We start from the raw sequence: 17185 nt of genomic DNA, 5'->3' as shown, positions 1-17185 counted from the left end.
AATGAAAAACAATGGAACACAAAGGTGCTATGTGGAAGAAACTCATTCTGGAGGGTTTGCCAAAATGTGTGGCCACACTTCATTTTTTTTTTTTTTTACCACCTGGAGAAAGCCTGTCTTATCTAGGGCAAGTTAAGGATAAGACTCCAAATAAGGGGAGACAGGCAATGATAGAAGATGGAGAAGGAGATAGACACGGAGCAGAGCAGACTCTGACTTCCACAGCACGATGACCACATTCTAGGATCAACACCAGTATCAGCTCCAGCCACGTGAGCCAGCCTGTCTCGCTGTGCTCAAAGTAGGTGGAGTCGGGTTGTCAGTGGAACTGGAAGAATCCTGAGTCCCAGAGGCGTCCCAGCCCAGCTGTGTCAGACGTTGAGGGCTTGGAGGTGCCCAGACAGGCCTGTGTTCCATCCACCCTCCCCTACTGCCGTACCACCTTGTGTCAGGGGACCAGCTGATCAGAGAAGGTATACGACTTGCCCAGGCTCACCTAAAAGACGGTACATTTTCTGTCACATCTCAACTGCTTTGTCTTGCCACTGACAGTGTCGTCAGTAAAGGATGAGAGGGTGCAGGAAAACAGCACCAGGTGGCAACTTGACCGCGATTTGTCTGGAACTTTGGTGGAGGGACCACCCCAAGGTAGGAAGGGCTGTAGCATGGAAGCCTCTGCCAGAGCCTCCTTCCGCACCATGCTGGATGCAGTCCCCGAGAGAGTGAGAACCCCGGAGTAGAAGTAGAGCGGGAGTTTGGAGGGTCCCCCAAGCCTGATGCGGGGCACAGTGGAGTAGATATCCCAGAGTGCTGGCCTACAATCCCTGAGGCTCCAAACCAGAAGTGACTCTGAGAAACAGAACAGCTGTTCTGATTTGCGTTCTACACATCTGCTCAGACATTCTACAACTATTCACTAGGCTCTCAGCTAGGTCCTTGAGATCCTGTAGTGGAGCTTCAACAGCTGCTTTCATGGAACTCACTTTCTAGTTTTTAAACAAGCAATGAGAGAGGGGCTTTAGGTCAACAAACTGTAGAGACACCCCAGTCGAGCCCTGTAAGTCAGAAAGTGGGTAGCAAATCATCCTTGGTAATACTTGGGGGTTAAGGTTGCTTCTCACTCTGCTCTGCGCACGCAGATACACACACACACACACACACACACACACACACACACACAGCCTGTTCCCAAATAAATGTTCTTTGAGCTGCTGTAAGGAAGGAGGCGGTAGGAGGGTGGTAGGCAGCTTTGTGAAACCTGCATTAACCAGAGTGCCTTACCAGATGGAGATGGCTGTCCTGAGAGTGCTTCTGACACTTGGAATCCCTTGCTCTCACCCACACACAACTTGTTCTGTGTGCCTCAGTGGGCCAGTAAAATACAGAGGGGAGTGGAAGGCCACGTTCCTGGCCTCTGAGAGCTCATTGTCCAGATACACCTAATTGCCAGGGCAACAGTAGCCTTGTCAGCCTGGTGGCCCCAGAGTCCAGAACTCCAGAGCACTGTCTGGAGTCGGCCTCGCTGATATTCCGGGCATCGTTACTCCTTCTCACCCAGGGGACAGAAGGTTTAGGGTAAAATTCTCTTTAGGAGACGTTGGCTTTAGATTGGCGCACCTTGTACTGGTCTTCCTCTCTTGCTGGCCAGGTCTGAGGTGATACCTATGACCCCACAGAGGCATCCCGAGGAGGGATCTGGACCTAGAGAGGGGACGGCAGGCTAGAGGCCCCAAGGGGTGACAGTGGGGCCAATCACCGGCACATGGTCCACTACACAACCTGGCTCTCCCCCCAACCTCCTTTCCTTTCTGTCTTCTCAGAAGGCCGTGCATCAGCGTCTTGGGAGGTGGAAGAAAGGACTGGCATCTAGGTTTTAAAAGACCAGAAACAAACGTCCCCTGACAATTTCTCAATTTCTCCTGTCATTTTTCTGGATTCAAAGGAGAAGCAGAATTACAGTGGGGAAGACAGACGTAGTGGGGCCACGAGAGACAGCCCGATCCGGGGTCCCCAGGAGACCGGGCCAGGGGGTTCTCTCCCGCGGAGTGCGGGCNCGGACACGCAGCCGCAGGCCGGGGCCGGGACGCAGCTGGGGAGTCAGGGACGCGCGCAGCCAGCCCTTCCCCCTCCCGCTCCCGCACCGCCGGCCGCCTCCCCTCGCCCTCCTCCTCCTCCCTCCCTGCTCCTTCGCTTTTCCTCCACCTCCTCCTGCACGGCCCGGCTGCCAGCACCATGTCCGCAGGGGGAGATTTTGGGAACCCACTGAGAAAATTCAAGTTGGTGTTCCTGGGGGAGCAGNTGGGGGACCGCGCAGGTGGAGGGGCGGCCGCGGGGGCCGGGGGAGGACTGGCGCCTCTCCTCGGAGAACGAGGCGGGGCCGGCGTCTGGCCGGAGGGCTCCCTGCGGACCCTGCCCGGACCCTTGTTTAACGACGGGCACGTCCGGGGCCCTGGAGCCGAGGGCCGAGGGGGGAAGGCCAACACCTGTCTCCTGTGGAAAGAGCCGGGCGCAGGCTGTAGGGGAACAGGGCGCCTACCTCCCCTGGCCTGCGTCCGACTGGGCACGGAAGGTTCTAGACGCTGCCCTGTGCCAGCATGTGTTAGAGTCTCTCGGGCTCTCGGGGTCTGGGCGAGGACAGCTAGGGTTCCCCGGTGCGAGGCCGATTTGGGGGATGGTACAGGGCGCCGCGCACCAAGAGGCGGCGGAGCCTGGCGCTGGGCAGAGAAAGGACCAGGCGACACGCCCTGCCTGGCTTCCCAGCACCCCTCCTGAGAGCGTTGTCGGCGGAGGCGGCTTCCCACCCCCACCTCCCAGCTCACCGCCAGTCTTGGGGGAGGGGAGGTCACCGTGGCAGCCGGCCAGGGGCGGGGGGAAGGGGAGACAAAACGGCTTCCGTGCCGCCCGGCAGCCTCCCCAGGGAAAGCATCTCAGAAACCCTGGTTGGCCCCAGGGTGGGAGGACCAGATTGAGGAGTGTGGACCCCTCTGACACCTGTAGGAAGGAGCTGTTCTCAGTGCACCTCTCCAGAGGCCTCTCACCTGGGGCTGCAGAGACACAGGCCGGGCCTTGCCCAGCTCATCCCTGGAAGAACGTGGTCGCCGGGGACAGGATCCCCATCTCTAGCTTTGCAGACCAGTCCATTTCACCTGGTTTGGTGCCTTTGTATACAAGGAGCTGAGACACAGGCAACCTTTGGAGGACCTGGTGAGCTCAGGGAACAGTGCTACTGGTGTGTGTACATGTGGGTTGTGAAGGTCACATGGCAGTCTCCTGTGTCGCTGCTCATTACCTGGGATGGGTGCTTCAGAGAAGGATGGCAGACATGGTCAGGCCCCAACATGGTGATGGATCCTGGGGCCAGGCAGGGCATTTCAGAAGATGATCTACTGAGCCAGCCTTGTGTCCTGGACCCTGAGGTTCTCATTTTAATAGAGTCCAGTTTCAGAGCTCCCTTTTCCCCATGCCTGAAGGGATTTCAGGCGTCTTCACATCCCAGTGCTTATCTTACCCAGCCTGGAGCCCTGGGAGAAACTCTGAAGGGATCAGGCATCCTGGGAGTTGAATTCCTACCTGGTTTGCTTTGAGCAGATTTCGAGGCCTCTCTGAGCCTCAGTTTCTGTCTCTGTGAAATGGTTGCTTGAGGACAGTTCTCTTCCTCTTACATGTTTCCCCTGTGCCTCACGAAGGGCCTGGACCCTGGTAGGCTCTCAAGAAACATTTGTTTATTCCAAGTCTGAACATGCTTCAGTAAAGGACCAGGGCTTTGATGAGAATGTCCCTTGTGAGTCTGAGTGAAAACTCTGGACTCCCTCAGAATTTCTGATGGATTGAGGCCCCTGAGGAGCCTTGCAAACCTCCTTTGTTCCTAAATTACAGAAATGAGAGCTTGAGACTTTAGAAATAGAGCTCCCACCTTGTTTGTGTAGATTAGAAGTCTGAGCCCAGGAGTGGGAAGGGCTTGGGAGAGCCCGCATCTGTGAGTTGCTAGCCCTTCTGAGGCTGGAACCCATATCTCCTGCCCCCAGTCATTAACGTTGGGAATTAAGATGACCTTGAATTGGGGAAACAAAGAATTAGGGAGCCTTCCTGAGTTGAGGTGAGGATTGCCATTCTCTGGCCAGACTTGTGGCTGGGTTAGGTGACCTGGTGGGAATGCTGGGCTATTTGGTTGGGGGCAGGGTTTGTGGGCCCTTGGAACACAGTCATTAGAGATGAAAGGCTCTGCATCATTGAGTTTGGCTTTTGGCCACTCTGGTCCCTTCTGGCTGGGGTCCCTAGGGCCCTGAGAAGCCTTTTCCTACTTGAATATGTCATTAGTGGGTTGTGTACCTTGTATTCTACATCGCTTTTGGGGCCCCCAAGTCAGGTGGGGTTCATAATGCATCCCTGAGCCTGGTGGGATGGGGAGAATGCCTTCGTAGCCATTGTTTCTGTCTTGCCTGCACACAGTTTTGTGTGTGTTGGTCCTTTGTGCCACTGCAGCCTATGCAGTGCAAGGAGCCCCTGAGGTCCGGCCTTCCCACCAGCGTGGCGGGGACCTCCCTACGTGACCTCGGAGGGCCATCACCTTCTGTACTTGGGACACTTGGGCCAGCTGTGCTTGACAGAACCTTCGAGAGCAGCATGCATGAGTCTGCTTGCATGAGCTGACTCCCCTGGATAGAGGCCAGGGGAAAGGGCTGGAGGCATGTGGCCTTCTCTTGTTTCCTATGACTGGTGTAGTGGTGGCATCTCCCTAGACCAGTGGATGAGGACAGCTAGATTCCAAAAAGGAGTACCCAACCTGAAGCCCAGGGATGAGAAGGACACCCTGGAATAGATAATCCCAAGAGGGCATCAAGCCTTCAGAGATACCAGGACCTGCTCTGAGTGGGAAGACCTTAAGGAACCACTCTAGAGAGAACACCTAGCCCAGGAGAGAGCCCCCTTCCTGGCAGCAGAATGACTGCTGTCCCCTGTACCATGGACTACAGGTTTGCTGGCTGTGTTAACCTGGCAGGCTTGGGGTTGTGGAAAGGGTGTTGTGGACCTAGAATGAGTGGATTCTTCTCAGTAGGAAGGCTCTGCAGTCCTGCTGGTGTCCAGATGGCTCTCTGGGCCTTTTGGTCATGGCCTTGTGCTGCTGGCAGTGACAGGGGATGGGGTAGAGAGTGAGGGACACTAGTCACAACTGCGACACTTGGGGACATCCAGAGAAGACAGGCATGAGCAGGTGTCTTAGGAAAGAGAGGAGTCCTGGGGGACACACGTGTTCCTCTAAGTTCTGATGGCATTCTGTGGGGGTTTAGGCTTTGCTCAGTGCACCTGGGTGTGTGGTGGGGACAAGGGATGTGGGATATGCCTTTGCGGTGTTCCGGCCTCTTCTGATAGCCCTTCCCTTAGACTCCTCCAGCCCGAGCAGGAAGATTGAGAAACACAAGTTGGGCCTGCATTCCCCAGCTGAGGCCAGCAGGACAGCCTCTCCTGTCCTTTCCCTGGCACTTGTGCTCTGGAGGTGCCATCACAGGGCGCATGACGGGAATGGCGTCCCCAGAGTTGTACAGCACAGTGACTGTGCACACGGCGTTGGCCGTTTAGTCATTTGTTCACTCGTTTAGTCATTTGTTCACTCGTCTCTCCCCGCCCCCCGCCCTCCCAACACTCTCTGCCTTCCTCTTCCATCATCCATTTATTTATTTAGTCGGGTCTTTGAGTGTATCCCTGCCTCCCGGAACTTACAGTCCACTAGGGAGTTCAGACATTTGTGGATATAATTACAGTAAAGGTCTATGCGAGCGATGACGAGAGAAGAACAGCTGCTGTGGAAGCACACAGCAGGGAGTCCTATCCACCTTTGTAGGCAGGTGTCAGAGGAGATGCTTCCATAGGCAGGTGGCTGGGACTCCTTTGGTGGGCTGAGTACAGGGCCTACGTCTTGCCGGGGGCCCACCCTCTCCAGGGAGCTTTGTCTGTTCTTCTCCCTGCTCTGGAGAAAAAGTGTGTGGGGTGGGGAGCAAGAGGGTGAGGGCGTCTGGTTTGCCGGTGCTGAGAAGGGCTTTCCCCGACTGTCATCCCATTCCTCTGGGTTAAGGAGTCGCCTTCCCCCCCATCCCCCGCCACTGCCTGGAAGGCTCCCCCTGCCCACCCACGGCCTGGCCCAGCCTAACCCCTGACCTCCCACCACACACCACCCATAACCACATAGGGTGCCCTTCGCTGGCCTGAGGATCGTACCTGAAGCCCATCCCAAAAGTCTCCTTCCTGACATCTTCCAGATCCCCTTGCTCTGCTGTGCCCAGCCCTCTTGGGTGCTCACCATGGCATAGCTTTGGGTTCCTTCTGAGCATTTTTAAAAAACTATCACGTGTTGCCCATGACCTCTCAGTTATCTCAGTTATCCTGGATTTTTAAATGTTTATTAGCTTTTTAAGAAACAGAACCACTAACTGAATTTTAGGCCCCTTAAAGGTCAATCTAAGCACCTAAGAGGACTAGATCTTAGTACCTTTCCCCTTTTCCCCATCTGCAGGAGATTTCTGCCCATTAAATATCTGGATTTTAAAATGATGAGATTATCCTTGCTGTTTGATATTTATTGATGGCCCATCAGTAGATTAAAAGCAGGGGGGGTGGGGAGGCAAGACAGTTTGAAACAGGATTCTTCATCCTGACACCTGCTGCCTTCTCAAGCTAGGAGATTTTTACCAGAAACACTTAATCTTTCACAGAGGGCTGAAGCATTTAGCCTTGGTTATACCCAACCCACAGTACATCTCACAGAAGCTGAACTTCTCAAGGGACTCTCATCCCCACCACTTTCTCTGAGGAAATATGAGAAAGCAGCAAGGCCACCAGAGGTGGGAAGGAAGGGATGTGCCCAAACTGGATGTTGCCAGAGCTCACTTGGAGATCAGGCATAAATCACCAAATTGCTCTGTGCCTCAGCTTCTAGTTGTTTCTCTCTCCTCCCAATTGGGCATAAATCACCAAATTGCTCTGTGCCTCAGCTTTCTAGTTGTTTCTCTCTCCTCCCAATTTTTTTCCTCCCTTCCTCAGTGGCTGGAATGATGGCAGGGGACCTTGGATGTTGGGTACAGACCCAGAATGTTGGCTTTATTTGTTGAAAGAGGTGTGCATGAGATGAGAGAAAATCAGATGAGACCCTGCAATGAGAATTAATCTGTACTTGGTAGAAGACAAATGTGGCGCCCTCGATGCTAAGGTCAGAGACAACAGAACTAATCAGAAGAGAGAAATGAGACTGTTAGAATATGTTCTGGTTATACAGATATAATAGTGAGTACCATCCTTTGCATGATCCCATTATCATTATCATTTGCAGCCCCCAAATTATAATGAATCCCATTAAAATATACCAAAATAATCTCATTGTCCTTTTGTTACTTATAACATCCGTAAAGTCAGTCCATAAATATTTATCATGGTAGGTGTTACCTTGACCTTGCAAACACCCCTGGGGCCGACCTGAGGGTGGTACCATCTGTGTCCCAACCAGGCTGTGAAGTCTCTCTCTCCTCCACACTCTGTGTCTTCCACTGTTGTTGAATGAATAAACCACTGTGTGTGCAGGGCTGTCTGATCTCAATGTAATGACTTAAATTATTGGGTAGAACCATTGATCAAGGTGAGAAAAGATTAGGGTAAACAGCAAAATCTGTAGACATCAGAGGTGGACTGTTGGAAAACAGTGCTGGGCATTTTCTCCTCTGTCCGCTGTCATCCTTTTCCATTTCTAAGCACAGAGAAGAGAAGACGGGGGAGGTTGCCGGGGAGAAGTACCAGACTCAGCCTGAGATGGGCAGCTTTTGTTAGATCCAAAAAGACAGGCACCAGGAAATGGGGCCCCAGGCAAAGCCTGAGGGCACTGAGATGTAGGCCAGTCTCTCCTGCTTGGGACTCAAGGAGAGGATGAAGATTCATACACCTATAGGCTCCTAGGAGTTCTTTATTCTATCTTAGGGCTTGAAATTTCTAACTTTCCTTTTTATTTCCATAACTTTTGTCCTGAACTGATTGGGATCTTTTTTTAAGAGTAAATATTCACTGCTATGAGTACTTTGTAATTTTGGTGAAGTGACTTATTTTTAGTAGAAAAACATATATATCCTGGTCTCTTGTTAACAAGACCAGTGGGAACCCAGGTGACTCAATCACGTGTCCTGGGCCAAGCACCACCTGTTCCCAATGGGGACCTACCCAAGGGACAGGGCAGGGTCCAGGAGAAAACAGATGACATACTGCTCCTGAGGGCAGAAAAGAGCCTTAAAAACAAAGGTTACTTCCAAGAAATGCATTAGAACACTGGCCATCTGATGCCCCAGCAGTTGCTGTGTGTAGTGGGCCGAGGAAGGAGGAAGACTTCAGTTGTGTGCATTCTGTGCGAGAAACCACAGCTTTCCTTCAAGGCGTGGATGCACAGTTGGTGAAGGGGCATGATGCCGTGGTGGGATTTCCCCGGAGAAAAGGCACTTCCAGTATTGGGTTCACCAGCTCACCCAGTTTCCCCTGTGGCTGGAGACGAGGTGAGGGCAAGTCACAGAGGCTGGCCATGAGCTGGGGCTTTATTCTGAGGGAAATGGGGAGCTGGTGGAGGATCCTCAGCTGAGGAATGGCTCAGTCACATTGACACCTAGGACGGATTCTTTATTCTAAGGGTTTGGAGAGGATGATGGGAAATGGAGCTAACCTTCCTGGGTTTCTGTGTGCTTCCTCCAGTTAACCTCAGATAGCATTTAACAATGCCTGCTATGCCGTAGGCTCCACACAGGGCACTTTCTTTTCAGCATCCTGTGATAGATGTGAAATTCTCCCTGTTGTGCAGGTCAGGAGACAGAGGCTCAGGGAGAGCAGGTCATGGCCACAGACTCACTGCTAGAGTGAACCCAGTCCTTGAACCCATAGACCTTGAACCCAGGTCACTATGAGAAACATAGTGTTCTGTAAGGCCTCATGCCTCAAAGGCAGGCTGCTCAGGCCCTGTTGTGGGGAAAAGAAGACAGAACACTGAGGCCTTATAGACATGAGGTGACTCCTGGGGAATTATGTGCCGAGCTCTTTGCTGAGGAGTGGATCACAGCATGGGGGTGGTCGGGAGGAGGTCTTTCATTCCCCTAGGCTGGTGAGGGGAGACTGGGGCCCTGAGCAGAGAGGAGGGCAGTGGAATAGCTCTAAGAAGCAAGCAGCGTCTCCAATCTGATGGAGCTGGATTGCATTTCAGACACTACATTCTTACATAGAATGAACTGCTTATTTGGGGTGAAGGGAGTTGGTTGTAGAGGGCACGGGGGCAGCTAAAGCCTTCCCATGTCAGTCCTGCACTGCCATGGACAATATGTCATCTGGGTTCTAGCTGAGGACTAAATCCTAGGAAGTGAAGAGCCAGTCAAACTAAGCAAGCAGCTGGTTCCTACCTGCTCTAGGGTAACCCTTCTCTTGGCCTCATCCTCCCTTCAGGCTTGGAGATATCAGGGCCCTGGAGACCCTGATTCTGTTTGGGGTCAGCCACCAACAGTCTCTGTGGTTGGATAAGCCCAAGGTGTTCTCTGGCTTTCTCAGTATATCCTCAGAGGCTGCTGGACGGATGACCACTCAGGCTGATGTAAGTCAGCGCCAGCTCAGGGTATGATGCCAAACCGGTAACGCCCCCAGCCTAGAGACTGCACTGCTGGCTAGAGAGGTCAGAGGAGCTGCAGAGATGAAGGCATGTAGTCAGGGCCTCAGCTACCTATATCCCCCAGTGCAGGGTCCTCTCCAGCCTGCTACCTCTTCTTCTGGGAGGCATTCCTGGCCCTCTTCCCTAGTGTGCCCCCAGGGCTCTGTGGCTCATCTCCTCCGATGGTGTGTTTGATTCAGGTTGCCAGGCAACGGGGATGGGGCTGTCCTGCCCTCCCTGCTGTCAGGCAGTTATTCATACAGAGGACCTTTGATGAGGACAACAGAACAGATGACAGCACCCAGGTGCCCCTACTCCAGGATACTTCTTTCTGCTGCCAGGTGGGTGTGTGGTAAGCAGAAAGGACGGGGAAAGAGCTGGTGCCAAGAGGGGTGTGCAGTCACCCCACCAGACCAGCTCCTGCCCCAGCTCCTGCTCCAGCCCCATCACTTACTGGTGCCCCTAAGCCCCCACTTCTGCCCCAGCCCCACATCTCACTCCCTGGGTGGTGCTGGGATGTAACAGGACCATCCTGTGCTCATTTTTCTCATTAGACAGCAGGGTCATCCTTGTCTTGTTGGGGTTGCATGAAGATCTAATACATCAGTGCTTGGCGCCCAGTGAATGCTCAGTGATAGGTAATTTTGTTACTGAAGCAGTGACAGCAATTCCCCCTTTTATAGATGAATGAGAGAGAAGTAGGGGTGGAGGTTTTGGGAATCTCTCATTGGTGCTCTTGTGTGGTGAGCTGCAAGAATCCATATCCTGTGACCTGATGAGTGGAGCTGTGGACCCATTTTATAGATAAAGAAAGCACATCTCGGAGAGGGGAAGGCTTTTGCCCAGATTGTAGGACCCAGACCAGTTACTGCTGAGCTGGGAAGATCTTCCAGGCCTCTGACTCCCTGATTGGCATTTTCCCACTGCCCATCCCAGTTGAACTGGGACAGATGCACCTAACCTTGCTCTGCTGGGCCCCCACAGGTGCTCCCAGGAAGAGCACCTCATCTTCACAGCTCTGTAACTTCCCCAAGGATAAGGAGTGCAGCCTGAGCAGACCACAGGGGCTGAGGTTTTGCCATGTTGTGATTAGAACAGTGCTTGGTGAGGTAGGCAGGTGATAAATCTCAGCCAGTGTTAATGTGACTATTAAAGCACACAAACAAGACTGTGGGTCTGGTCTGCTGGGGGAGTCAGGGAAGGCTTCCCAGAGGAGATTTTACACAGCGAGCAGGAATTCATAGGCACACAAGAGAGGCATCTTGAGCAGAAGGCCCGACTGCGCCAAGGTTGGGGGCTGGGAGGTGCTTGGAGCTTCTGGAGGAATTGGGTGTAGTTCAGGGTGGCTGGACGCTGGCATAGGTGTGTGAGGCGTAGTTGGAAAAAGCACTGACCCTGGAGAAGTGGGCAGGGCAGGGCAGGCCTCAGAGAGCCTTGCTTCTGCACACAGGGCCTGGGTCTTCCCTGCAGGCAATGGGGACCCCTGGGTGGTTTTGACCAAAGAGGGACATGCTCTTGGATTAGAAGACAAAGATGGAATATGGCCTGATTGGAGGCAAGAGATGCAGGCAGCCTAAGCCAGGCCATGCAGGGAACAGCCAGAGAATGGAATACAGAGGAGAGTTTGTTAGCCTGAGCTTCCTACTAGCTCTCAGATTTAGACCTCTGGGTAGATAATTTTCCTGGTTCTTTCTCTATACAGTGAGAACTTTGGGGCAATGAAGGGTTGTAGGGGAGGGGCTCCTGTAGAGAAGGCTCTACAAGGCCACACTGTACTCAGATGTGCCCAAACTGGCCACCTTGAGCTCCTCTGTCCTTCCTGCCTCCATAATGCCCTGGGTCCCTTGTCTGCTTCTGTCCTGCCAGAGGTGTGCTCCAGGGCTGCTGGCTGTCCTTCCAGACTCTGCCCCGCTGCCACCTGCTCAGGTTGGTTAGTAGATATCTGTAGCCCTAGCCTCCTGGTCTTTGGGAGCTCCCCTGCCTCTGTGGTCATTGCATGTGTGAGCTCCCTCTGCACCCTGGTCATTGGGTTCGTGAGCTCCCCTGGTCCTTTGTGCAGCCTCTTATCATTCCTTCCCTTGCTGGGTTCCTCTTCCAACAGATGCTTGACCCACTGTCTTTGCTTTCTCCCATGTATTCCCTTGCTCTTCTTTGATGGATTCTAGCTTCCCAATAAGCTTACGGGCCCCTGAGGACTTGAGGGAGGGCAGCATTATATAAGGGAGAGCCCCTCTCCCTGACTTGGAGACAGAAACCCAACCTCAAGCTGGCTGCACAAAAAGCAAATGGCAAGAGCCCAGGAGCCAGAGTAGAGGCAGGGGAATGTCATCCTGAACCCAGCCCTTGTCAGGTCATTGGTCCCTACCTACAGGTCAGCTCATGGCCTGTTCTCAAGAACTGAAACCTCACCCTGCAAAGCCCTGGTGACCCCTCTTCCTGTCCCTCCTGTCTTCTGCCCAGGCAGGGCCCATGCACGTTTACCAAGCACCAGCTGAACATTCCTTTGTCAGTGGGCTAGTGAGTGCAGAATATCCTAATTGTCAGTAATCAAGCACATTTCGGTCACTGCCCAGGGTCCCTGTGAGCAGCGCCAGATTAATCGCCTGAGGTCAGGGTGGGTAAGGAGGCCCGTCCCCTTGCTTGGTGCTCAGCAGAGGTGTCACCCTTGCCTGGAGCTGCTGGCCTGGAGAAAAATGGACCCCGAAGCTGGCCACAAGCAGCTCAGTGCAGCTTTGACCATTTGAACCCCTTCTGTTTCCCCCGTTGCTCCTGCCCCTGGGGCAGAGGCAGGACCATCCCTGGTTCAGGACTGAAGAGCCGTGACAGTGGCGTCCACACGAGAGGCAGGTCCCTCTGAGGATAGTGCGCTAATTCGGAGAGACGTGGAGAAAATGTTCTGTTCTGACCCTGTTGATGAGCAGGGAGTAAACACTGTGCAGAAAGACATTAAGTGAAGCATTTGGAACAAGTGCTTCTTGTTTCCCCATCCAGTGAGGGGAGAGGGCTAGGAGAACAGAACGGGGACGGGAGAGCGTGGAAGCACGGAGACGAGGAGGGAGGCGCTCCCACCAGACACAGACGGGCCTAGGTGTGCTTCCACAGGGCTTCCGCGCCAGCACTGGGGCCATGGGAAAACCAGGGTGGTTTGCAGCTCTGGGCAGCAGTGCCATGCATCCCAGATTCTGTCCAAACAGAATGAAAGGCTGGAGGATCCTGCGGGGGCACTGGAGTGTGCTGGGCACAGGAGTGAGGGGCGGAGGACAAGGTGAGGAGCCAGGGCTGCGGCTGCCGCAGTGAGGAGGGCTGGTGACCACCAGCTGGGCGGAGGGGTTGTGGAGAGAAGAGCTCTTACCTTGTCCTCGAGGCTGAGAGAGGACATCCAGGTGACCTTGAAGTCACCTTCTGAGAGCAGGAGGAGGCTTCTTTCTTTTGACAGAAGGGTGAGTCTACACGTCCAGTCTTCCTTCTCCCGCTGGCTCTAGAGGTGCGGGGGCTAGGGTTGTGCCCGGTTGCCCCCCTGTCAAAGCAGCAAGACGACAAGCAGTGGGCAGGCCGTGTGAGAGTGTACGTGGGAGAGGAGGAGATGCTGTGCCACGAGGAGTGCCAAGCCCCGTTCCCTGTGCTCATGAAGACCTCCGAGACCACACCTGTGGATGTCCAGCCCAGGGCTCCTCCGGGGAGCGGAAGATCCTGGAAGGTTCCCTGCCTGCATTAGCCTGCAGTCTGAACGCCACCTTTCATCTGCCTGAGCTAGCACCACTCAGGCCACACCACTGCCCCCATTATCATTGGGGGTCCATTGTCACAGGACCGCTCTGACTAGACCCCAGTTGACAGCCTGTGAAACACAGGCCATGCCTCTCAGCACCGGCTGCCTGTTCTCACTGCCCCACTCTTCTCTCCCTGTGAGTGAGGCTTTTACCATCAACAACACCAGCAATATGCTTTGGGAAGAAAGGGTAAACATGAGCATGTATGCTATTTTGCCAAACTCCATGCTGTGGATGGGCCAAGAGTTCCTATCAGTTAAATAAACTACCAAATTGCATTGCCACCAGCCTTGTCAAAAGATCAGCTGGCGGTGGGAATTTAGCATGTGCTCCCTCCTCCTCTCAAGCAAACCTACATCTCCTCACTATGAATTCATTTTTCCCGGCACCCGTGCTGCTACTCGGGCATGTGGACATGACTGGCCTGTGTCAGGTCTGAACGGAGTTGGGCTGAGCTTCAGGCTCTTCTGCCTACCTCAGCCTGGCTCTCCAGCGAAGCCATGCCAGAGGGTAGCTGTGTGCTGGAGTGGGGGGGAGCTGTAGCTAGAACTCAGAACTAACAGGTGCCGATGCCGCCATTGGGACCTGGAAGGGAGACCCTGCACCTTTTTGAAGCTGGTGGGAATGTTTGAGATGACTCAGTGAGGCAGAGTCCAGACAGTAGGTGCACTGGTTGTGGTTGGGACCAGCTTTACAGTCCACACAAGGTGTGGTCAGATCTCAGATGGTTGTCAAGAGGTTCTGCAGATGCTGTCTTGACAAGGTTCTTAGAGGCACAGCTAAGTCACCAGGGGGATCAGAGAGTTCCCCCACACACTAGGGCTTTTGGCACCTGCTGGATTGAGCGTGTGTGTGTGTGTGTATCTGTGTATATATCTGCGTGCCTCTCTATGCACATGAACATGTGGCGGCTACACGTGGCCTCTGCCCCCTGAGCTGATCTGTCCAGGCCTATTCAGTGTCCTGGCCCATGGTTAGAAGGGCTCACATCACCTTCCCAGTGCCCAGCTAGGTTCTGGTTTGCTATAAAAGACTAAGTTAATGCTGAGTATACTTACATTCTTGTTTCTTAGGAAAACTTCATGTGGACCAGAATGTTTAATAAATCAGAATAAGCCATTTCTTGAATGTGCCAGGAATCTGAGAGTCATGGATGTGTGTATGTATATGCATAATTAAAACAAAATCACCTTATTTCTTTTTTCCTTTAACTTTTTTTTTTTTTTATTTTGACATGGTTTTAGGCCTTTAGAAAAGTTGCAAGACGAAATAAGTCCGGCAGAGAAGGACAGATACCATATGTCTGCACGTATACGTGGATTAGGAGGAACTTAATTGAGGACCATGGGGGAGAAGAAGGGGAAAAATAGTTGGGGAGAGGGAGGGAGGCAAACCATGAGAGACTCTTGAATGCTGAGAACAAACTGAGGGCTGATGGGGCTAGGGGAGAGGGGAAGGGAGGTGATAGGCATGGAGGAGGGCACTTGTGGGGATGAGTACTGGGTGTTATACGGAAACCAACTTGACAATAAACTATTAAAAAAAATGAAAAGAAAAGTTGCAAGAATAGTACAAAGGCTTCCCATGTGTGCCTTTCACCCAGAATGTTAACTTTTTACTGCTCTCATAGAATTCATAGTATGAGAGGTGAAGGTAGGCATTTGTGTCCACATTGTACATATGAGGGAGCCGAGCCTCAGAGAGGATAGTAACTAACCCAAGCAAATAAGTGACAGAGCCGGGATTAAAATACAGATCTCTCAGATTTTTAAGTGCATGTGCTATGTGTGAGGTAAGCATGAGTGTGGGGGTATCTTTCTCCTCTGCCCAAAGAACTTTCTTCCTTGTGCTGTTGAGTCTGCTAGCAGTAAATTGTTTTGGCATTTGATTCCTTTTTTCATCTTCATCTTCATTTTTATTTTTATTTTTTTATTTTAAAATATTTTTAAATGTTTATATTCTGTGTGTGTGTGTGAGAGAGAGAGAGAGCACACAAGAGAGAGAGCGAGTGCACGAGAGAGAGACAGAGAGCATAAGCGGGAGAGGGGCAGATAGAGAGATAGAGAATACCAAGCAGGCTCCGAGGTGTCAGTGCAGAGCCCATTGAGGGTCTCAGTCTCACCAACTGTGAGAGCATGACCTAGCCGAAATCAAAGTTGGAGACTTAACTGACTGAGCTACCCAGGCACCTTCACCTTCATTTTTAAAAGACCTTTGCTAGGTATAGAATTCTGTGTTGACAATATTTGTCATTTAGTACTTCAAAAATATCACTTCCTTTTCTTCCAGTTTGCATGGTTTCTGACAAGGTAACAAAAATTTTTTTCTTCCATGTTTTTTTAAGTCTGTGATTCAACATATCATTGTTATTTTTGTTTACAAAGTCAGTGATCTTGTAAAGAGATTTTTAAAGATGATATTTTTAAGCCCCAGTGTGGGGCTTGAACATACAACCCCGATATCAAGAGTTGCATGCTCTACCAGGGGAGCATACCAGACAGGCACCCCAATGATTTTTAAATAATATGAAAGAAATATTACATATTTCACCATTATAAACCATTCCTTGTGTTCATCATTCCTTTGTGTAGATCCACATTTCCATCTGGTGTCATTTAACTTATTCCTGGACAACTTCCTTTAACATTTCTTGTTGTGTCTGTTGGTGATGAAATCTATCAGTGTTTGAATGTTTGAAGAAGTCTTTATTTCATCTTTGTTTTTGACAGATGTCAGACTATACATAATCTGAAAGTTCTGGAGTTTTAGGTTAATAGTGCTTTACGGATATTGCTCCATTGTCTTCCTGTTTACATTGTTTCTGAGGAGGAATTGCTGTTTGATCTTTATTTCTATGTACATAATGTGTCTTTTTTTCCCTGGCTACTTTTATGATTCTCTCTTTATCACTAATTCTGTGCAGATGGGTTATGATGTGCCTTGGTTTCTTTTCTTTTTCCTTTGCTTGGGATTCATTGAACTTTCTGGATCTGTGTCTTTAAAGTTTTCTTCAAGTTTCAAATATTTTTCTCTGTCACCACTCCCCCACAACCAGTCCTTTGAGGACTTTAACTGCATATATGTTAGTCCACTTGACATCATTCCACAGCTCACTGAGGTTCCAATCATTTATTTCTATTCCTCTTTTTCTCTTTGTTTCATTTTAGATATCACTATGTCTTCAAATTCATTGATCTTTTCTTCTGCAGTTAATCTGGGATTAATCTCTTGTTAATCCCATCCAGTGTTTTTTTTTTTATCTCATACATTGTAGTTTTTATCTCTAGAAGTTTGATTAGTGTCTTTTTAAATGTTTTCCAAATCTCTGTTTAACTTTCTGAACATATGAAATGGAGTTATAAAAAATTTTTAATGTCTTTGCTGACTCTAACATCTGTGTCAGTGTGTGGTTGGTTTTCATTTTGATTGGCTTTTCCTCATCATTAAGGATCTATTTATTGGTTCTTTGCATGCCTAGTCATTTTTTATTGGGTGGTAGACATTGTGAATTTTGCCATGTTGTATATTGGATAATTTTTATATTCCTTTAAGTATTCTTAAGATTTATTAGCTGGAACTGAAGTAGTGCTTAGTCTGGGGCTAATTATCACCCAGTATTGAGGTGTTCTTTGCATGCCTCATAATGTTTTGTTGGATGCTAGATATTGTGAGTTTTGCATGGTATGTATGGTATAGTTTTTGTATTCCTATAAATATTCTTGCGATTTGTTAGACAGGACTGGAGTGGTGCTCACTAGAGTGG

At 51.1% G+C, this 17185-nt stretch overlaps 1 protein-coding gene across 1 annotated transcript in view; it reads left to right on the top strand.

The window, feature by feature from the left end:
- Positions 1-2087: 2087 nt before the first annotated feature.
- Positions 2088-17185, top strand: part of RAB6B (RAB6B, member RAS oncogene family) — a 54512-nt gene continuing 39414 nt past the window's right edge. Inside the window, exon 1 of the mRNA XM_077752346.1 lies at positions 2088-2314. Coding sequence (XP_077608472.1) covers positions 2233-2314 — 82 coding nt within the window. The 5' untranslated portion in view covers positions 2088-2232. The remainder of the gene's footprint in view (positions 2315-17185) is intronic.

The sequence above is a fragment of the Crocuta crocuta genome, unplaced genomic scaffold, assembly GCF_008692635.1.
Source record: "Crocuta crocuta isolate KB4526 unplaced genomic scaffold, BGI_CrCroc_1.0 scaffold580, whole genome shotgun sequence".
In the NCBI taxonomy this organism is placed as follows: Eukaryota; Metazoa; Chordata; class Mammalia; order Carnivora; family Hyaenidae; genus Crocuta; species Crocuta crocuta.
Note: the sequence above shows the minus strand (reverse complement) of the source record. Positions and strands in the feature narration are given on the sequence as shown.